This window comes from Opisthorchis viverrini, assembly GCF_000715545.1.
Source record: "Opisthorchis viverrini unplaced genomic scaffold opera_v5_186, whole genome shotgun sequence".
NCBI lineage: Eukaryota > Metazoa > Platyhelminthes > Trematoda > Opisthorchiida > Opisthorchiidae > Opisthorchis > Opisthorchis viverrini.
In genome coordinates, this window is record NW_008751844.1 from 351,698 (window position 1) to 369,417 (window position 17,720).

Consider the following 17,720-nt stretch of genomic DNA (forward strand, 5'->3'; position numbering starts at 1 on the left):
TATCGACCTCAGCGATCTCATCTAGGAGAGACGAACAAACTTGGTCTCTGTGTAATGTACTAATCATAAGGTTGCTGAAAATCCATCGACAGCCCACGACCGGTTTCGCCCTTTTGGGGGCTCATCAGGTAGGCGCAGTCCCCGGATTTCCGTCTACCTTATGTTCTATTTGAAACCAAATTGCACGAAGTTAGCCAATATACACTCATTTGCAAACTAGTTTGGTTTTTTCGCTGGACTCACCTGGAACCGGTCGTGGGCTGTCGACGGATTTCCAGCAACCTTATGAGTAGTACATTACAAAGATATACATGTATCGCGATATCTCGAATATCGTAGCGACTGAAACATGAGGCGGCCTGGTGCAGCACATTCAGTTGCCTGAGAACATCACAAAAGAGAGATTCAGCTGGGTTCCAGGTGAGTCTCTCGCAAAACCAAATTCGTTTGCAAATGAGTGTATATTCGCTAAACATGGTCTCTTTTTTGAAAAGATAATTTCTGGAAGCAGTTCAAATGTCCACTGCTGATGAGGAAAGGTCAGGCAAAAATTGTTGGAGCCTGACACAACACACCATTTGCAAGGTTGCTGAAGACCCTCTGACAGATCACGAACGGTTTCGCTCTTCTGGAAGCTCTTACAGCAGATACAACCCTCCACTTGAAAGTCAAACTGTACACGGGAAGCGAGGAACACTTAACTTCAACTTAAGTAAGCAAAATAAGTAGTTTTGCTGTGTCGAATATCATACTCATAAGGTTGCGGACTACAACCAGAGACAAAAACATTTAGCTGGATTCAGTAGAGTCTCCTGGTGAAACCAGATTAGCGTGCAAATGAGAGTAGTTGGTGAACGAGGTAGCCCTTATACGGGAGATCCAGATGGGTGTTTCTGTAACAGCAAGTTAAGTTGTAAACAGGCGCACTCTGTCAAAAACTGAGCTTGGCTGTTTCAGATGGGGTCAGTTGTCAGATATAGTTCTCGACTTTGAAATCCCTGAAAACGACTTTTTCGAAACCCAAGAGCTCAAAAGGATTTCCGGTGTGCTCCATTCTGGTGAGATGCTGCATCTGATGACGTTGGGTTAATCGATTTGTTCATGTCTCTTATGCGCCGGAGGGACCGGTACCATAAGGGTGACATAGTCTGGTTTGTCCCTGGAGCATTTGTAGTCGTTTGGGATTCGCCTAGAGTGGTAATCCACTAGTTAGACTAGCCCTTGCGCAAGTTTCACGTCTTGGTCCCTGTTGCAGGGCAATGGCCTCCGGGAACATGTATTGTAGTCTTTGTTGAGATTAGGTGAGTTGGCTTCTCTAAAAATTTTACATTGCCAAGTGACCTCGAACATAAGACTTCCGGATCGGTCACTTTGACGATAAACTCACATTGGCCGTGCTTCACTGCTCATCGTAAATAAGCAGCGGTGTAGCAGATATTGGAGATGGCTAATTCAAGTATTCGATCGGTGAATACCAATTTGGCTTTAATGGGAAACTCATCCAGAACCCAGAAGAATCTCTCATCTGATATGTTCTTCTTTCATTTGAGAGACATGTGAGAATCAAACTTTTCGGCAAATATGATGTTGTGAACTCCGTTCACTCCGAATACAAGGCAACAGCAAGAGATCCTATCCATCATAATTCAAGGCCACTATGGATGGGAAAACACCATAGTGGCACACGCATAACCGTCAAAATCAACCCACTGTGCATTCCCAATGTGCCTTCGCCCCCACCCCACCCCAGCTAAGCTAACAATCTAATAACCATCTGGACTATGTGCAGCTCCATTTCATCGATTATTACCAGTTCGTCGCAATGCATACATCTGAGTCCATCAAAGTAGTAGAACCTTCAACACGTGGGATACGAATGACGGACGGTCAGTGTGTATTACCCGAACCGGTGCCCTCAAGCCCCACTCATGTGACGGTAGTGCTGACCGACTGTCGAAAAGTGACGGAGCAGTATATTCGAGGACATCACGAATCGTAAAAGCTTTCGGTTCTGGTGTGAGTAATCATGATCGTTCGATCGGACTGATTGAAAAGTCTCAACTGGTCAACTCTCATTGGTGTGAGTAAGTTCATTAGTTCCGATGACAATAAAAGCTTGTAGACGTCCATTTATGGAGCTGATGCATTAACTCTCCCACAACTTTTGTAACCAAGTCAAAGTAGTATGAATCCACACTTTACCAAATAAGTGGGTTTCCTCAATCAGGTGAAAAATACTTGGACCCGATTGAGTAGTCATCGGTAGTCATCGGTAGATTTATTGCTGGGCAACGTTTCGCTTTCGACACAGAAGTTTCGTCAGACCAAGTGACCAGGTTCCGAGGTTCGTCGAGATTTAAGGAGGAAGGAGAACCAATCAGTTAAGTCAAGCTAGTTCTCTGTTGGGTGTTGCCTGAGGGACTTTTGTGTGTTAGCGTGGTTGAACAAGTGTTGGGTCGAAGGAGCAACCTACACGTGTTTGGGTCCAGCCTAGGGTCTAGTTCTTCTGGTTCGGTCCATTTCATGGTCCCTCTTGAACGTCCTTTGAACTTTCTGTCCGTCTGTGTGGATGAGGTAGTGCTAAGATAATTGTGTAAGAGGGATGCTGTGACCTTTGGTTGAGTTGGGATTTCCACCCCCACCCCCCGGTTTTCGCTAATGATTCAACGTGGATTGACAACCACACAGTCACGTGTCAACTCGGCTTATCTAAGACCGCTTTCCATACACTCTCCAGTTCCACACCCTCAAATCTATTCATGGTGTGATACTTAGTAATTTCTACCGCCTCGGCTATCAGCCGCTGTGATGTGAATCGCAGTCCCCATGTTAAAACTTCCACATTCCCCAGGTCCATTCTATGTCCCGTGTCGAAGGCATATACCGTCATCGCTGAGTCTTTGACCAGAGTTTGATATTCTCCTGCATTCCTTGGTGGTTTGTTATTCCTTCTTTTGTGCATACCAATTCAGGTGTTCAATTCCCTGGCAGTTTGTCTTATGTAAACCTTAGTGAAATCGTTGCAGTTAATTTTATACGCGCAGTCCCCAGTCCTTTCAACCGGCAAGGAATCTTTCAATTGCACCAAAACTGAGTGTCGCGTTTTTCCCTTCTGAAAAGCTACTCAAACTTTGGCTGTTTAAACAGTCTTCGAATAACCTCCGATGTTCCTGCTTTATGTGGAATGGCTGCTGTGCCAATTTATTCCTTACTGGGTCTAGATGCTGGAGCCAATATCTTCATTAGTTGACGCTTAATCAAACTCACTGGGTATCCTATTTCTTTAAGTCTGTTGGCAATCTCGATCTGAGCTGCTGTTCAATCGATCTCTGCTGTGCGCAGCGCTCTGATTGCACGAAACATCGATGAGACAGTAATGGCGTACACGGGCTTTGGGTGTGCTGATGCACGAAACATCGATGGCGTACACGGGCTTTGGGTGTGCTGATGAGTAGCTAAGGACGGTTCCCGTGTCTGTCGGTTTCTGATAGGTAGTAGTTTTTACTTTCCCACCAATCTCATGTGTTAAACAGTCCAGAAAGGGTAATGTAGGTGTCCTATGTAGTTAAAACTCTTATTTCAGAGGGCTTCGTTTGAATGGGAGAATTTTCAATGATTCCAGTAAATCTGCTTCGAGTTTTCCCACGTCTGCATGCTCCCTGACTGTGTTCCAGAATCCGAACAAACAGCGCTGACTTCTGTATACTCGTAATGTTTTCCTTATTGGATAGACTTTGCATCAGCTTCGAAATCCGCAGAGAGGATTTGCTTGCTAAAGGATGCCTGTTTTGCCTTTAATAGTTTCATCAAACGAGCGAAACCGATGAGAATTCAGCTGTGGAATATTCATTTTATACCGTGGCTTGGTTGATTAACCAACCACGTTAGTCAATTTTACCGTGGAACTAATGCCAATCAGTTTTGGATGATTGGGAGTTGGCAGGAACTCGTGACTCGCCTAAACAAATTCAAAAGCGCACCGTTGAACGTCAGCGTGTCAGCCGGCAGCAGAACCTAGAAAATTCGCCGGAACCAAGCCATCTGGTCCAACTGGTACAGAAAACGGGCGGGCGTGGACGGGCCAATTAATCATCAACGAATCGCTTGGTTTGATTAATCGATGGACCGAGGCAGTTGGCTTACAAATTCTGTACGCCCTCAATTTTAAACTTGTTGCATTGTTTAGACTGGTAGTTTTGCTAACCCAACCAAGCGTAATGGCAGCATACTTGGACATCCAGTTGGGCGCAGTAAGTCTGACAAGGTTTGTGTACGCTACACATACTGAAAGGTTTTAAAATACGAATGAGCAAACACCTACCGAATGAGTGTGGCTGACTTAGAATGGATAGAGCGTGTGTCGACGGTGATGACATCATGAGCAGGACCCTCTGTCCCTGTCGAAATACCGACCTTATTTCCGGGGAGGGTATGCAAATGGTGGGACCAGTGGTGAAATGTAGGAACCGAGATACATATGGTAGAATATCACTCCGCTTCTCATGACGAATTCACAAGTTCCCATTCTGTTGAACGATCATTCCTCTACCCGGGACAAAGCCCCAGTTTTCAAAGCATCGCTATCCTCCTACGACAGATTGGTTGCGATAAGAGTCGCTTGCATCTAACTATTTTATGACACTTGGAAAACCGAGACACATAAGTTGGACTGACCCAACAAACGGAGGCAACTATTTTGACTTGAACCCCACCTGTGTGAAGTCTTTAAGGGTGAGTCAATAGTTCACCTCACAGAGCATAACGGTGGCTGACCGTGATTGGGGCTAATTCAAGGCCGGCTGGATCACATCAAATAGATGTTTTTGTTGTGGTTGACCTCTGAAGGTTCCATGTCAAGAGACAGAGCCATAACGGTCTCCGTGACGCACATGCATAGCATGTTAAACTGAGAAAGTAAGACGAAAAAAATCGATAAAGTGAAGTAGTTCAAGCAATTCCACACCCAGTTTAAAACACTTTTCGTTACCACTGTGGTTAGCCGTACGACGTTCGCTTTGCACACACGCGTTATTTGACAGTATTAAATTCGGTGACCAGTACGACCAAGATGGAATACGGAACTTTACACAACAGGAAGGAAAGGATCTCATTTGACTAGGTGGCCCAGGGATTCTAGTTCTTTGCGGCTCGCTGGCTTTAAGTAGCATTCATGAATCTGACTGATATTAGTGTGAGGTAATTTCCAATTGAGATTTCGTCCTGGCGTTAAAGACAATGGGCTCCACAAAGCCTAGTAGCGTCGCACCTCTGTTTCATTCTTATTGCAAGTTCTCTGAATTTCGTGACGTACGCACTGCCGATGATTTTCAATAAGGATGAAACAGCTGCGCAACGCTCCTCTGCTTTTCAGCAAACGTTGGCTTCACTGACGTGACAAAATCTCCATTGAACGGGAGTTATCGAGAATCAAGAAAAAATGTGACGATAAAATAGTCTGTGTTCCAAATTGATTTGCAAATGAGTGTATTTCTCGAAAACAGTCCAATTCGGGTCCAAGTAGGTCATAAGGTGGAGGGGAACCCGGGGACTGGGCCTACCTGATGAGCCCCAAGAAGGGCGAAACCGGTCGTGGGCTGTCAAACGGTTTTCAGCAACCTTGTGAGTAGTTTCCTTTATGAAAATAGTCTGTGTTCCCTCCTAAGAGGAGAGAGGCGCTGAAAAGTGCCAACAAACCAACCCTATTCCGCCTGGATACCTCGAATGACTTTGTGGAGAAATTCTCAACAATCAGACACCGGTTACTTACTGTCATTTCGCGTGGTTGACTTCCCCAACAAGTATAGATGAATATGAGTTCAGTTGTAATACAAAGCGTATTGTTAGAACTCAAAATGTTGACAAACATGATAAGTCGAATAGCTTTCATCAACGTTATGAGTAGTGCTTTGCTTCCAGACAGCAAGACTGTGGTACCATTTGAACTTCTAAACAGATGCCAGGTCAACGGGTTTCCTTCTTTCATGTTACGTTGCCTTCATAGTTTATTGACTGACAAACGTGCCTTTTTTCTCTCAGAGAAATTTCTTTTTCGATTATGTAGCAAACCTTCCAAGTCAGATTAGTTTTCGTGCGGTAAAACCCGTTTATATGAGTGAGGTTTTGAGCTGATTCGAACGAAGCAAGTTTAGATCACGTTGTTTGATAAGGCGCTTTTGAGTATCAGCCAAGTATGCAGGAGAGCTGGATGTTATTGGACTTATGATCGAAAACAAACCATCAGGAGTTTTCTGTAGATAAAATCGCTGCTGAATTTGGCAAACAGCTGTTACCTTGTTATCACCAATAATAGGCTTGATGTGGACTGAGGATGTTATGACACGCGTTATTCACATACTGTTGGAGGGTATTAGTTTGTTCGCTTTCGTGCAAGTGAGCTTTATTCGCGATTTTGCGGGTACTTTATGGGTTATGGGTTAGGTAACGATACTGGTGTTCTATCTGAGGTGCCTTCATTTCACGGTGGTTTTACCGACGTTTTGTACCCATAGTGCACGGAGTTAGTTGAATGCCCCTTGTTTCGAACCAGAATGATTCTTTCCACATGTCAGCTGACCTATTCCCGTAACACCGGTTCGCATAGCTTGTCTTCTGGGGTGCAAGGAGTTCATTGATATGCATATTCTAAAAAAAAACAAAATTCCGTACACACTATGAAAATTCCAGGCTTTTGTCTTCACAGTGTAGTTAACCACGGTCAGCTTACAGGAGCTTTTCACACAATCCAAAACATGAGTATCGCTCACTTTATCTCCTTCCGATTCCGGTGGACTTAAGTCACGCCACTCTTCCAGCACATTGCACAAGTCGATCGATCCGAGTGGGACTTTGATCTGACCAATTTGATCATGTTTGGAAAAACGATCAAAATCGTAAACCATCATGACCAGTGTCTTGCCGGCGACTTCCGCATAGGGAACCTGAATAAAAATTTTGAAAAAAAGGTTTCATCGATTTAAAGTTGACTAAATTAGCATACATCAGATTGTCGAGTGAAACTGGTAATAAGAGTCTTCAAACAAAGTCTTGTCTTGAACAGAGCTGTAAGGTTTTGGCAAGTATGGCGGATTATTTATAATGAAGAATACTTAGCCGTGTTCCCATGTTGAATTGTGTCCGTTGCAGCTGCATGCAAAGTTTCTATGCAGGGGTCAGTCAATGTTTTTTAGCAAGTGAGGTTCGATGTAAATCCACCCACCCTTCTGATGAAAATAGTTTTGTCTAAAAATTGACCATCATCTCGATAGTTACGATCCTTACTACTGGGCGGAAGAAAGACACGCAGACAATAGTGCTTTTTACGTTTACTTGTTTACACTCCCTGAATAAAAAACGTCAGAATCCATCCAGTTCCTTAGGTGTTCCCTTTCAACCCTATGTTTTTATGTCAGTCGTTTCACTGGATGTAAATACCCCGGGGACACAAACACTATCTCTAGCGCAAGTTCTCAGAGTAGGTTTTGTTCATTCGTCAAATGGCTATTGAAAAATTACCAAATGTCCTAGGCGTGAGCTCCAAAGACCTGGAGTTCAACTCTTTGACCTCTTCCCCTTCCCACAGATTGAGCTGGTATCACCAGAACCTTCAGCCGTTCTGTTCAAGACCAAGAGCAACACGAGCGCCAATGAACCATTTGTTTAATCCTTAACTACTGTTTGCAACAATAGATGGCCTGATTTTTTGATTCCGTAGGAAGACCGATCACGTGACAGACACATGTTCTGAGACTCAAGCGAAATAAACACATGCTGAGACTTCACGGTCGAGTAATTCTCTGGCATCGGACGAGATTCCTCTAAAATCCAATTATATGACAGCACGTGCGGCATTTTCTCAACCTTTTTGCTCCCTCCTTTCGCATCCAGTAGCGAAATACCGGAAAACTTCCGAAATTCCCTACTGTGCTCGTCGCAGAAACAGTTTGCAGTTATACACTTGAAGCAGACAGCACGTACAAACTAGAGGGAGTGGTGGAAATCGAAAATGCGCTTTTACCGTTTACAAGACAGAATATGTCACAATAGTTCTAGAGCAAAGATCTAACGTGGGAAAGAACAGTGACAACTAGAATGTAACTTGATGTTATTTGGAAAGATGGTGGACTGAGTTAGTCCAGAACAGTAAGTAATGGTCCGGTAGAAATCAGTTTAGTCTTTCAAAAAGAACATGTTCAAATCAATCCCCAGGGACAAGATTACGCAAAATGGGGAAGGTTCAATCACGTTCGCTTCAAAATCTCCTTAAAATTCTATGGTGTTGTTTTTTAAAGTTTGAATACGAACATGTGTTCATCTAAATTACAAAGAGTTACTGTTAGTAGTATGAGGAGACGTTGGACACTTTAGCGGGGATTTTCTGCTGTAAGTGAAACTAATCTACGATTCAAAGCCAAGGGCAGCTGTTTCAGGTTTCGAAACCTCAACCATCACGGAATCCACATCACGTTGTCAGAGGCGATGACTGGCCCCTCGAGTGGTGACTTCTCAGACGGAGGTTTCATTCATCGGATGAGCTACTTATGGTCTTCTGGGAGCGTGAGGAGATTTGAGGATTTTCAACAGCACTTCTCGGTTTTTCAGCCTGGGTTTGCTCCACTTACAGGGCGAAATCTCCGTTACAAAGAGTTATTATTTCACTCCACCATACCGCTTTAAATTTTATGCATTGCTCTTAAGCCGCATGTGAGATTTCGTTCATTGAAAGGTGTTTTTATCACTTGTCACAGGGGAAGCCTCGAGAAGAAATGGTCGTAGCCTTCCGCGGCAGAACGGCATGAAGTTCTGACCATTGGTCTCATTGCAAGTGACTTCATCTCTCCAAAGAACGGCGACTGGTCAAGATCGTAGTGTGACAGTCAGTTAATGGACCACAAGCGATCAACCGGCCAATTTTAGAAAAAAGCATTCAGGATTGCAATGCACTACTCATAAGGTTGCTGAAAACGCCTCGACAGCCCACGGCCGGTTTTGCCCTTCTTGGGGCTCATCAGGTAGGCGCAGTCCCCGAGTTTCCGTCAACCTTATGTTCTGCTTGGAATCACATTGTACGAAATGAGCGAATATGCACTCATTTGCAAACTAATTTGGTCTTCCGAGAGACTCGCCTGGAAACCAACTCAATCTCTCGGTTGTCGAGGCGTTTTCAGCAACCTTATGAGTAGTGCATTACAAAATATATATGTATCGTGATATCTCGAATATCGTAGCGACTTAAACATGAGGCGGCCTGGTGAAGCACATTTAGTTTCCTGGAAACATCAAAACCAAGAGATTCAGCTGGGTTCCAGGTGAGTCTCTCGAAAAACCAAATTAGTTTGCAAATGAGTACACAATGAGGATTGCTTCTTTCGTTCTGATCTTGAAGGTATCTTGGTGGACAGATAAGTTTCCCTAAGAAGCAGAGAAAGGCAGTTCAGAAGTAACGAAGGTGAATCAAATACATCTCATCCACATCAAGAAACATAGACTCTACGGAAAGGCCAATGCAAATAACCTCATTTAAATTATTCTTTCAAATTCCTCTTTGTCCTCGATACCTATGAGATGAAGAAACAGTGCGACACATCGGAAGAACGAAGTTACTCAATAGGATTTTCGTGAAGCACCGCCACGACTGTTTTCCCAAATGAGGAAGACTATTTCAGCCATACTAAGCTGTCGGGACGGAGTGATATGCCCAACAAGATAAGTTAGCAAATGACTTCTCGAGTCTTTATCGCATTCTCATAAGCACTGATCGAAACACTCATATAACCACACGACATACCAGAATTTAAGGAAAGGCACGTAAGGCGTGAAGTTAGGCGGCCGAAATTGGTCTACTGTCCCGAGAGTAGCGGGCCTTATCAGTCTGTGATCTGTCTCTTCAAGGGAAACAGAGCGGCTGGTGGCATTCAGCCTTTGATTCATCAGAACTGGCTTATTATTCGATGAATCTTCGATGAAAGCAGAGTTGATCCATAAAAGAGAGGTTGAAGATTTCGACAAAGTGACACCACTTCATGTTTATGCTAATGACTGCAGACGTCACCACGTTGATGGCGAGCAGTTTTCCGTTAGTCGGGACGAAAAATTTTCGCCGCCGTGGGAACGCGCTGGCAACGCGTTCGGGAGCCGTCCAGACATGGAAAAGTACATGTGCAGAGAAAGGTGCGTTCCCAAGGTCACCATCGATCCCAGTGTTCTGGAGCTTGCGTCGGCGGAGCCTACCATACACAGCTTAGCAGTATATGAACGCGGAGTGGGTGTGAAGCCGCTCGCAACAGGAACGTCGCCATTGGCTGTACAGAGCGAACAAGTGAACGGTCATATTATGCCATTTAGTCATCCCATGCATTTACACAGGGGCTCTGTATGTTTGTCCTGACAATACAGCCGTGTCCCGGGTTCTCTTATCGCGCGGTCCGGCAGGCTCAGTTCGGGCTTAACCAATAGACGGCCACCCACGACACAACAGGTGGACACAGGTTTAACCCATATGAGATAGCGTATTGGCCAAACAGAGAGTAATGCCTTGAAAAGAGGTACGGATTAACTGGAGACGTAGCACGTAAAATTTGAATAACGCTGGCAGGACAAGATCCCATGGTCTAGAACATACATCTGACAATTCCTAGCTCTGAAACTCATGTAAATTCAGTAAATTCATTTTTAGCGAAAGCTGACTGAACTCGTATGCGGTGTTAAGGGGCCAATAAAAGAAAAGGTTTTTAAAGTCTCGTGTTCTCAGCTTATCTCTCAGTGGGATCTATTGATCCTGGTCCGTTGAAGGAAGCATACACAGTAATAATCCAAAGAAGACCATTGTCAGGGACACCTAACGGGGATTTAGACGCGAATTGGTGTAAACTTCTGTCTCCTCTCTGAGGAGGAAATTACTAGAGGGAACCTACCTAAGTCCGAGCTATCCCGGAGGATCGCTTGAATTTTAACTTATAAAGGAAAGGTAGAGAAGCTTCTGAGTAGGATAAAGGCACTTTTTTTAGAAAAAAAAGAAAGCCACAGAGTTCAGTACTCTTGTTTCACACTGATTAGAGAGTAGATGACACCTTATAGAATTATAGGAGAATTCAAGTCAGCATCTTTGCGAATGGCCGACGAATTCCCCGAAATTGACTACTTTGCACTTTGTGAGATCTGGCTGAATAGTTTATGGCTGTGCATTAAAATGTCACATGATTTCTCAAGGCTGTATGTGACATTATGTGAATTTTGCCCTTTAGTATCCAAACAATGTTATCCAAACAATGTATCCAACAATGTTGAGCGATCGGAAACGAACTGCTCACAGATCGAAATTCTTTAGGTTTTCACTGTGTCAGTCTGTGTTTATCTTCTAGCCCTCTCCCTACATCTAACACGCACCCGACAGTCGTATAGGAGGACACGCACGCGACGCTCTCAGGAATAACGCTATCCAAATCGAAAGGACGTTATCATTCATATCCCAGTTTTTTCCCTTCAATTATAATCCGGATGACATGGTGAGAGAACAGTTTTGTTATAGCCTTTGTCTGTGCACCGACTCAAAACTGAGTCCGCCCACTAAACCTACTGCTGTAGTATGAAATAGGCGCTTTCTCCCTCCTTTCACACGCGTAGCTTCAAAGTACGCCTTTGTTGCGACCGTATCGTGAGAAAAAAACACAACTGAATTACAGGAATGAATACCCTTGTCTGGAACACGAGTTCCGACATCCTTGACAAATACAACGCATAAGAGTGCACAAAACGGTTAGTCAGGCACGCCGACAAATAGAGAAAAACCCGCAGTTTCAACCTCATTTAACTATAGGGTAGTGATGATACGCCGATCCTACTGCATACATTGAACAAAAATGTGGTGATGATAATGGTCAGATCGCTACCACTTTATTCAATGTTTTATTTGAGCAGCCGTTGATTTATCTAATCCGAATAGCGGTTAGTGGTCCCAGTGTCAGACTGTTGTCGGTTAGCGGACACGTGGTCCCGCGGCAAACAGTTCAAGTTAGCCCAAAGGAGGGTTGTTTGACCGAACACACAACGAATACCGGTGTAACGGTGATACTACTGATGGGAGGCATGTGAGTAGTATGTGTTGTTCTTTGAATTTCGCTTTGCGTCTCTTTAAAAGGGGAGATCTGTTGCGGAATTTGTGGAGTCGCTTTGTAGCATTTGCTTGGATTTGAGCAATGAATGATTGGAGTCAATGAATATCCAGGAAAGTTCAAGAAGACGCGTTCAGGAGAAGATGGATGTCCAGTTTTTGTGAATAAGATGCAAATGAGAGGTTTGCTTCCCTGTCCAATAGTCTGCAACCGGTCAGTTGGCATTTTCTAGCGAAGAACTCCATAGCGAAGACCTTCTTCTGTTCACTGGTAGAAAAGACGTGTGCTATTAGGAAATCGACCATATCTTTATTGATTTTTCTTTCGGATGTGAATGCCTTTCAGATGAGGACATTACCTCAAGAAAGATGACCATCAGAAAGTTGTGAAGCTTGTCCTACTGAGTGGCTGGCTTCATTAGACGAAGTGACTACTCATGGAAATCCAGATGGTTTATCCTTAAGCGTCTCATCGCTTAGAAAAGTAACCACTTAAAGTGGACCATAAACCCGGTGTCCTGCTGCAGATTCCGCGCTTCACGAGCAGTAGAAATTCAACTATGTTCCACACCTCCATCCATCTTTCCAAATATTTGTGGGAGCCCTTAATAAAGACCGAGTAGTATTACAAAGGGACCACTTCAACGGGTTGGGTAAACATGGCCTCCTCCGTCGGCTCTTCTTCCCTAGGGCCTGGACACACTGAGAAATTGTTAAAAATGGCCGGTAGTTCTGGTGAGATACGGTTTGTGGCATTTCCTATACATTACTTCATGGTACAGCCATTTCAAAAACAGAGCTTCTAAGGGGATGATAATAGTTTTCACTTGTTTTCAAATTTATTGGTCAACTCAGAGGTTGCCGGGTCTAGCTATGACTGACTGAACTCGCTTTCAAAAATATGTGGGTGGTAATCTTGCAAAGCGCTCATAGGGTTTCATTGAAGATATATTTCGGTTCACTGTTGCGGTGTTTTCTGCCGCTGACTGCAGTGCAATTAGAGCAGTACCAAAGCGAACCAGCGACCCGCGTTGCATAGCTGACACAGGGGCTCTGGTATAGATGCCCGACAAAATCGATGGGAAAACTATCCAATCACATGAGGGGAACGTATCTGGTGCAGCGGACTGGCCAATCACAATCGAATATTTTACGTAGTGACTGGTCTATAGACGAAGCGTTTCGGAGCACACTGTGATCTGGAACACAGGCTCGAGAAACGTTGTGTGGTCCTTTTCCACGCGGTGTCATGAGCCTGTTGCCAACTTGGTACCTCATTGTGCGTATACATGGGATCGGATGGGCTTCATGGACATTACTGTGAACATCCCCTAAAATTCCTAGCCCATTACTCGGTATTGATCAGATCAACCATGAGGACCAGTTACCAGTTCGATAAAATGGCTGGTAATCCGACAATAGCCCGACTGTTCTTACCTTGTTACCAGCTAATTTGGACAGTCTAACTATTGTATGCTGCTTTATTTGAATGAGTTGTTTCCTATCATAACCTACAGGTAAGTTTCACTTTAAACTTCGCCTCTGAGTAAAATTCCAGAAACAAGAAAATGCGAAAACGTCGACAAACCTATGATGTCTGGTACGTTTCAAGGCCACCGTAACACGAAACCACATCAGTGTGAATATCCATAAACTCACAGGTGTCTCACAAGCTTATGGCTACCTTACTGAATGCTTGAGAGTTTCACTGTCCAAATAATTATGGCTCCGGGTGATGTTCAGTGCTAACAGAGGGGTGGATACGCTGTGATGGTAGCTGGGATGTACGAAATATTCCATTGTTGTGCTGCAAATCCGTTTTGGCGCTCTCTTGGCCAGTTCAAGTCAGAAACGATCAGTCTCGCATGCAACTTGATATCCACTGATTCTAGTTGAGATCGAAAGGGATAAGGAACCTAGTGCGGCAGATGATTGATCTCGTCCATATATCATCTACATGCTGCATACCGATTGAACCAAACAAAGACACGATACGATATGCATGCATGCACGCATAGGATACGATATGCGTGAACGGTCTTTGGAACTTGCAACATGCAGCGTTCAAGGTCACTCAGAATCAGAGTCTTTCGTCACTCGGGTTAACCTTTTGAATGGAACTTCAGTCATGAGATACTTTGAAACCTGGTTCTTTTTTCGGAAAAAATAACTCCTGAACGCAACGCGGCTTCTTCTGTGGCAGCGGTTTACAGACTGGTTTCACAATCCGGTTTGGCACAATGGTGAAATCGCAATGGGGTCGGAACATCCCCAGTGCTTTTGAGGAGAATCCTAGAAGTGTGGATTCCTCCGGTGCATTTTAGATAGAGAACAGCACCATTTCATCATTCCAGTCTTAGTACAATTCGACCGAACGCTTCAAGGCGAAAATACTGTGTAAAAAGTTAGACAGAGCCGGATACCCGTGCATCCGATATCACTGACCTTGAAAACAAAAGTTTCATTGAACACAGGATTGAGTATCTTCCGATGAACTTTGGTCTCAAATTTGCGCTTTTTATCTGGCAGTAGGTATAATTTCACGTACGGGTCGGAGGTTCCGCACATATCCATAGCTGGCAAGTCCACTGCTTCGATGACGCCGACGGTTAGCTGGGGGGGTGTAGAATGTGGAATGAGTCAAACAAATAGAAAAAATGTATTTCAAGTAAGCAGATGGCGTGGCAAGCAGCGTTCCAACAACAACGAGATATTCGAGAAAGAACACAGTTTTCTATGCTGAAACATTAGCATGAATTCAGCGAATAGATTCCCAGCCAGGATGCGAGGTGGCAATTTTTTGGAATATTAGTAGCTACAGGATATTTAATAACAGCTGTGATAATCCTTCGAGACCTAGCCGCCATGTCACCCAAAGGAGGCACGAGGACTTTCAGATTGCTCAAGTATAGACAGGAGCACTCGAGATGCCGAGGTTAGATTCGAACTACCGACCATCCAGTCAGTAAGTTCGCCTGAGCGAATCTTCGGTGCTCTTTTTGGTGGTTGATCAGGTGGTCTTTTATGTATCCGCCGAGACTGGCGATGACTTTGCGAAGGCGTTTAAGGTGATATTATCAGTGCGCAGTTGGGCGGGTACTAACACCACGAGCTACGCCTAAAATTCCCATTAGTGCTGGTGAGATTTGACGACATGCATAAAGGGAAATGATAAAGTCCATAAATGTTAAAAATGGCGGCCGTAGCGCCCTGCCAATTTATTCCATTTCTGATTCAAATGCACAACTCGCTCCACAAAAGTAGAAGCGAAAACTGAGATATTTTTGGATCTGGTAAAAGGTATATTTGAAAATTTTGCTGGTTTTTAGCGAGAAACCCAAATGAATTTCTCTTTTACGATATTCTTCAACTGCACAGAGGCTGCCCCGTTTTTCAGTTGATACGATATCTAAGATGGCGCACTAAATATTCGTGAAGTAACACTACTCATAAGGTTGCTGAAAAACCTTCGGCAGTCCAAGATTGCTTTTCTCCTCTCTTGGGGCTCATCAGGTAACTAGAGTCCCCATGTAGCCGTCAAATTTATATCCTTTTACAAAACTGACGAAATACACTTATTTGTTAGTTCTTTTGGAGCTAGCGAGGGATATTACTGGAAAATATCATGAACGAGCGATCCGGTTGAGTCTCTCGCCAACAAGAGTTATTAGAAAGTTGTTATATATATCGCCATTGGGGGACAGTTTGGTGCTCAAGTATCACATAGGGTTAGAGGGAACTCGATTATATGTACGTGGTCAACCTCCAGGAACGGTAAAGTCGGTTGTGGGTAGTTGGACAGAGTAGCGTGTTAGGTCTAGCTAATACAGTGCCCTATCTCACCTATAGTACCAACTGAAAAACGAAGCATCGTGGTGCAAGATACTCAATTGAAGGAGACCGTCATGAACAAGAGGTTTAACTGGCATTCAGTTCAATCTCTAATCCAAAATAAATTCGTGCGCAGTCGATATTATCCATCGAATTCTGTCCAGTTTTAATTCAAGTCAGACTTAATGTTGACGGAGAATGGGAGACAGTGCCTACACCACGAGGTGTCGAAGAGGTCTCATCGACCTCATTTTTACTGTTTTCGAGGTCGCTGTCTTTTGGACAGACGATTTTACTCATTCAGATCATCACTGATTGTCTGAGCTGAACACTTACGACTGCATGTTATGTGCATGGGGAGACAAAAACATTCGGTTGTGAACTTTCTAATTAAGAGTTGACAGTACTTTTGAAAGTAAGACTGCCTTTTTCCACGTTCAAAAAACACAGACGACTTTCAAAACGACTGAACATCCGGCACGAATATCCATGGGCAACACTGCAAATAATTTTTCGTTTGTTAAAGACCGTGGAGCAGACCAGCATTCTACCACTGAAGATCACCATTTGTATTCGACACTCAACTGAAACCAGTCAGTGTTAGTTTTCAAAGATTTAACAAGCAAAAACACTTTGTTGTTGGCATGCCAAATGTACTGAGCTCGATTTGTTTCTGGGTTCTTTGGATCACTGGTTTTTCTACTTATCTTCTTGGAAAAAGTAGGTCACGGTGTCTTGACACCTGCTCATTCAGTTGATAAGTTGAAACTGGCGTGATTACTTCCACTGCCAGAATTTTCAATGCGAAACGATTCAAATCAATGAGACTAGAGAAAAATCACTGACGTTATGTTACTCCCTTTAGGTTGCTTATGCTTGATGACGTTTGTTACCTGCCACCCTATAGGGTACCTATATCTTTCGCATGTCGTACCTACAGTTTAACCACTGCTCATTTGGGTGATGTGAGATTTGGCCTCATTTTCACTGTTAAGAGGCGTTTTGCTGTCTCCGAAATCCTGATGCGTTACTTACTTTTCTAAACGCTCAAATACTGTCGGTGAGCGAGATTTGGGAAACTGATCGATAAATTAAGTGAACTGGCAAGTGATTACTTGAAATACATGATTTGAGGGTGAGTCCATTGATCAGCCGCTCGTGACTGAAGGGTTAAGGCTCCAGCTACTAGCAACAGTTCGGATCACCCTGGAGATTAGCGAGATACCCACACTGGGGATGATCCCCAATAAGGATGACACAGCTGCACGGCGTTTCTAGGCGCTTCGACATAAACTGACTTCACCTACAAGATGAGATCTCGATTGGAATCAAACTACGGACTATGGAATCCAAAAGAGAAAACGTTTGCAGAAGACAGTAACTGACCAGAAGATTTTCTTTTGAATGGCGAGGCGCTAACGAACGACAAATGTCGGTACACAGTTCTTTTCATAGTGTTTTGCAAAATCCATTTTCGTGCGATTAATCTGACAACTCAGTTAATAGCTGGCTCATTTTTTCAAACAGAATGCAGATTAGGAAAAATGATTGCGTGTCGAATCCAATTGTCAAAGAACCACGTGCGTAATACACCGGGTTAATGGAACCCAACTGGTCACGTACGCGTTGTGCAATATTTTTTAATAGCGATTCAAAACGCAACCAGATTAGTGATCGTTTCCAAAACGGAAATGCCTTTACCTGTTGGTGAAACAGATGTGGTCTCTATATGTGGAGGACTTATTAGTATCGCATACACATTGTAAACTATCAGAGAATGCTC

At 43.8% G+C, this 17,720-nt stretch overlaps 1 protein-coding gene across 1 annotated transcript in view; it reads right to left on the bottom strand.

Annotated features, from left to right (window-relative positions):
• T265_07810 (hypothetical protein) overlaps positions 1–17,720 on the bottom strand; it is a gene marked incomplete at both ends in the record, with an annotated part of 73,649 nt that overhangs the window by 6,170 nt on the left and 49,759 nt on the right. Inside the window, 2 exons of the mRNA XM_009173439.1 lie at positions 6,765–6,938; positions 14,552–14,719. Of these exons, the coding sequence (XP_009171703.1) occupies positions 6,765–6,938; positions 14,552–14,719 (342 nt within the window). The remainder of the gene's footprint in view (positions 1–6,764; positions 6,939–14,551; positions 14,720–17,720) is intronic.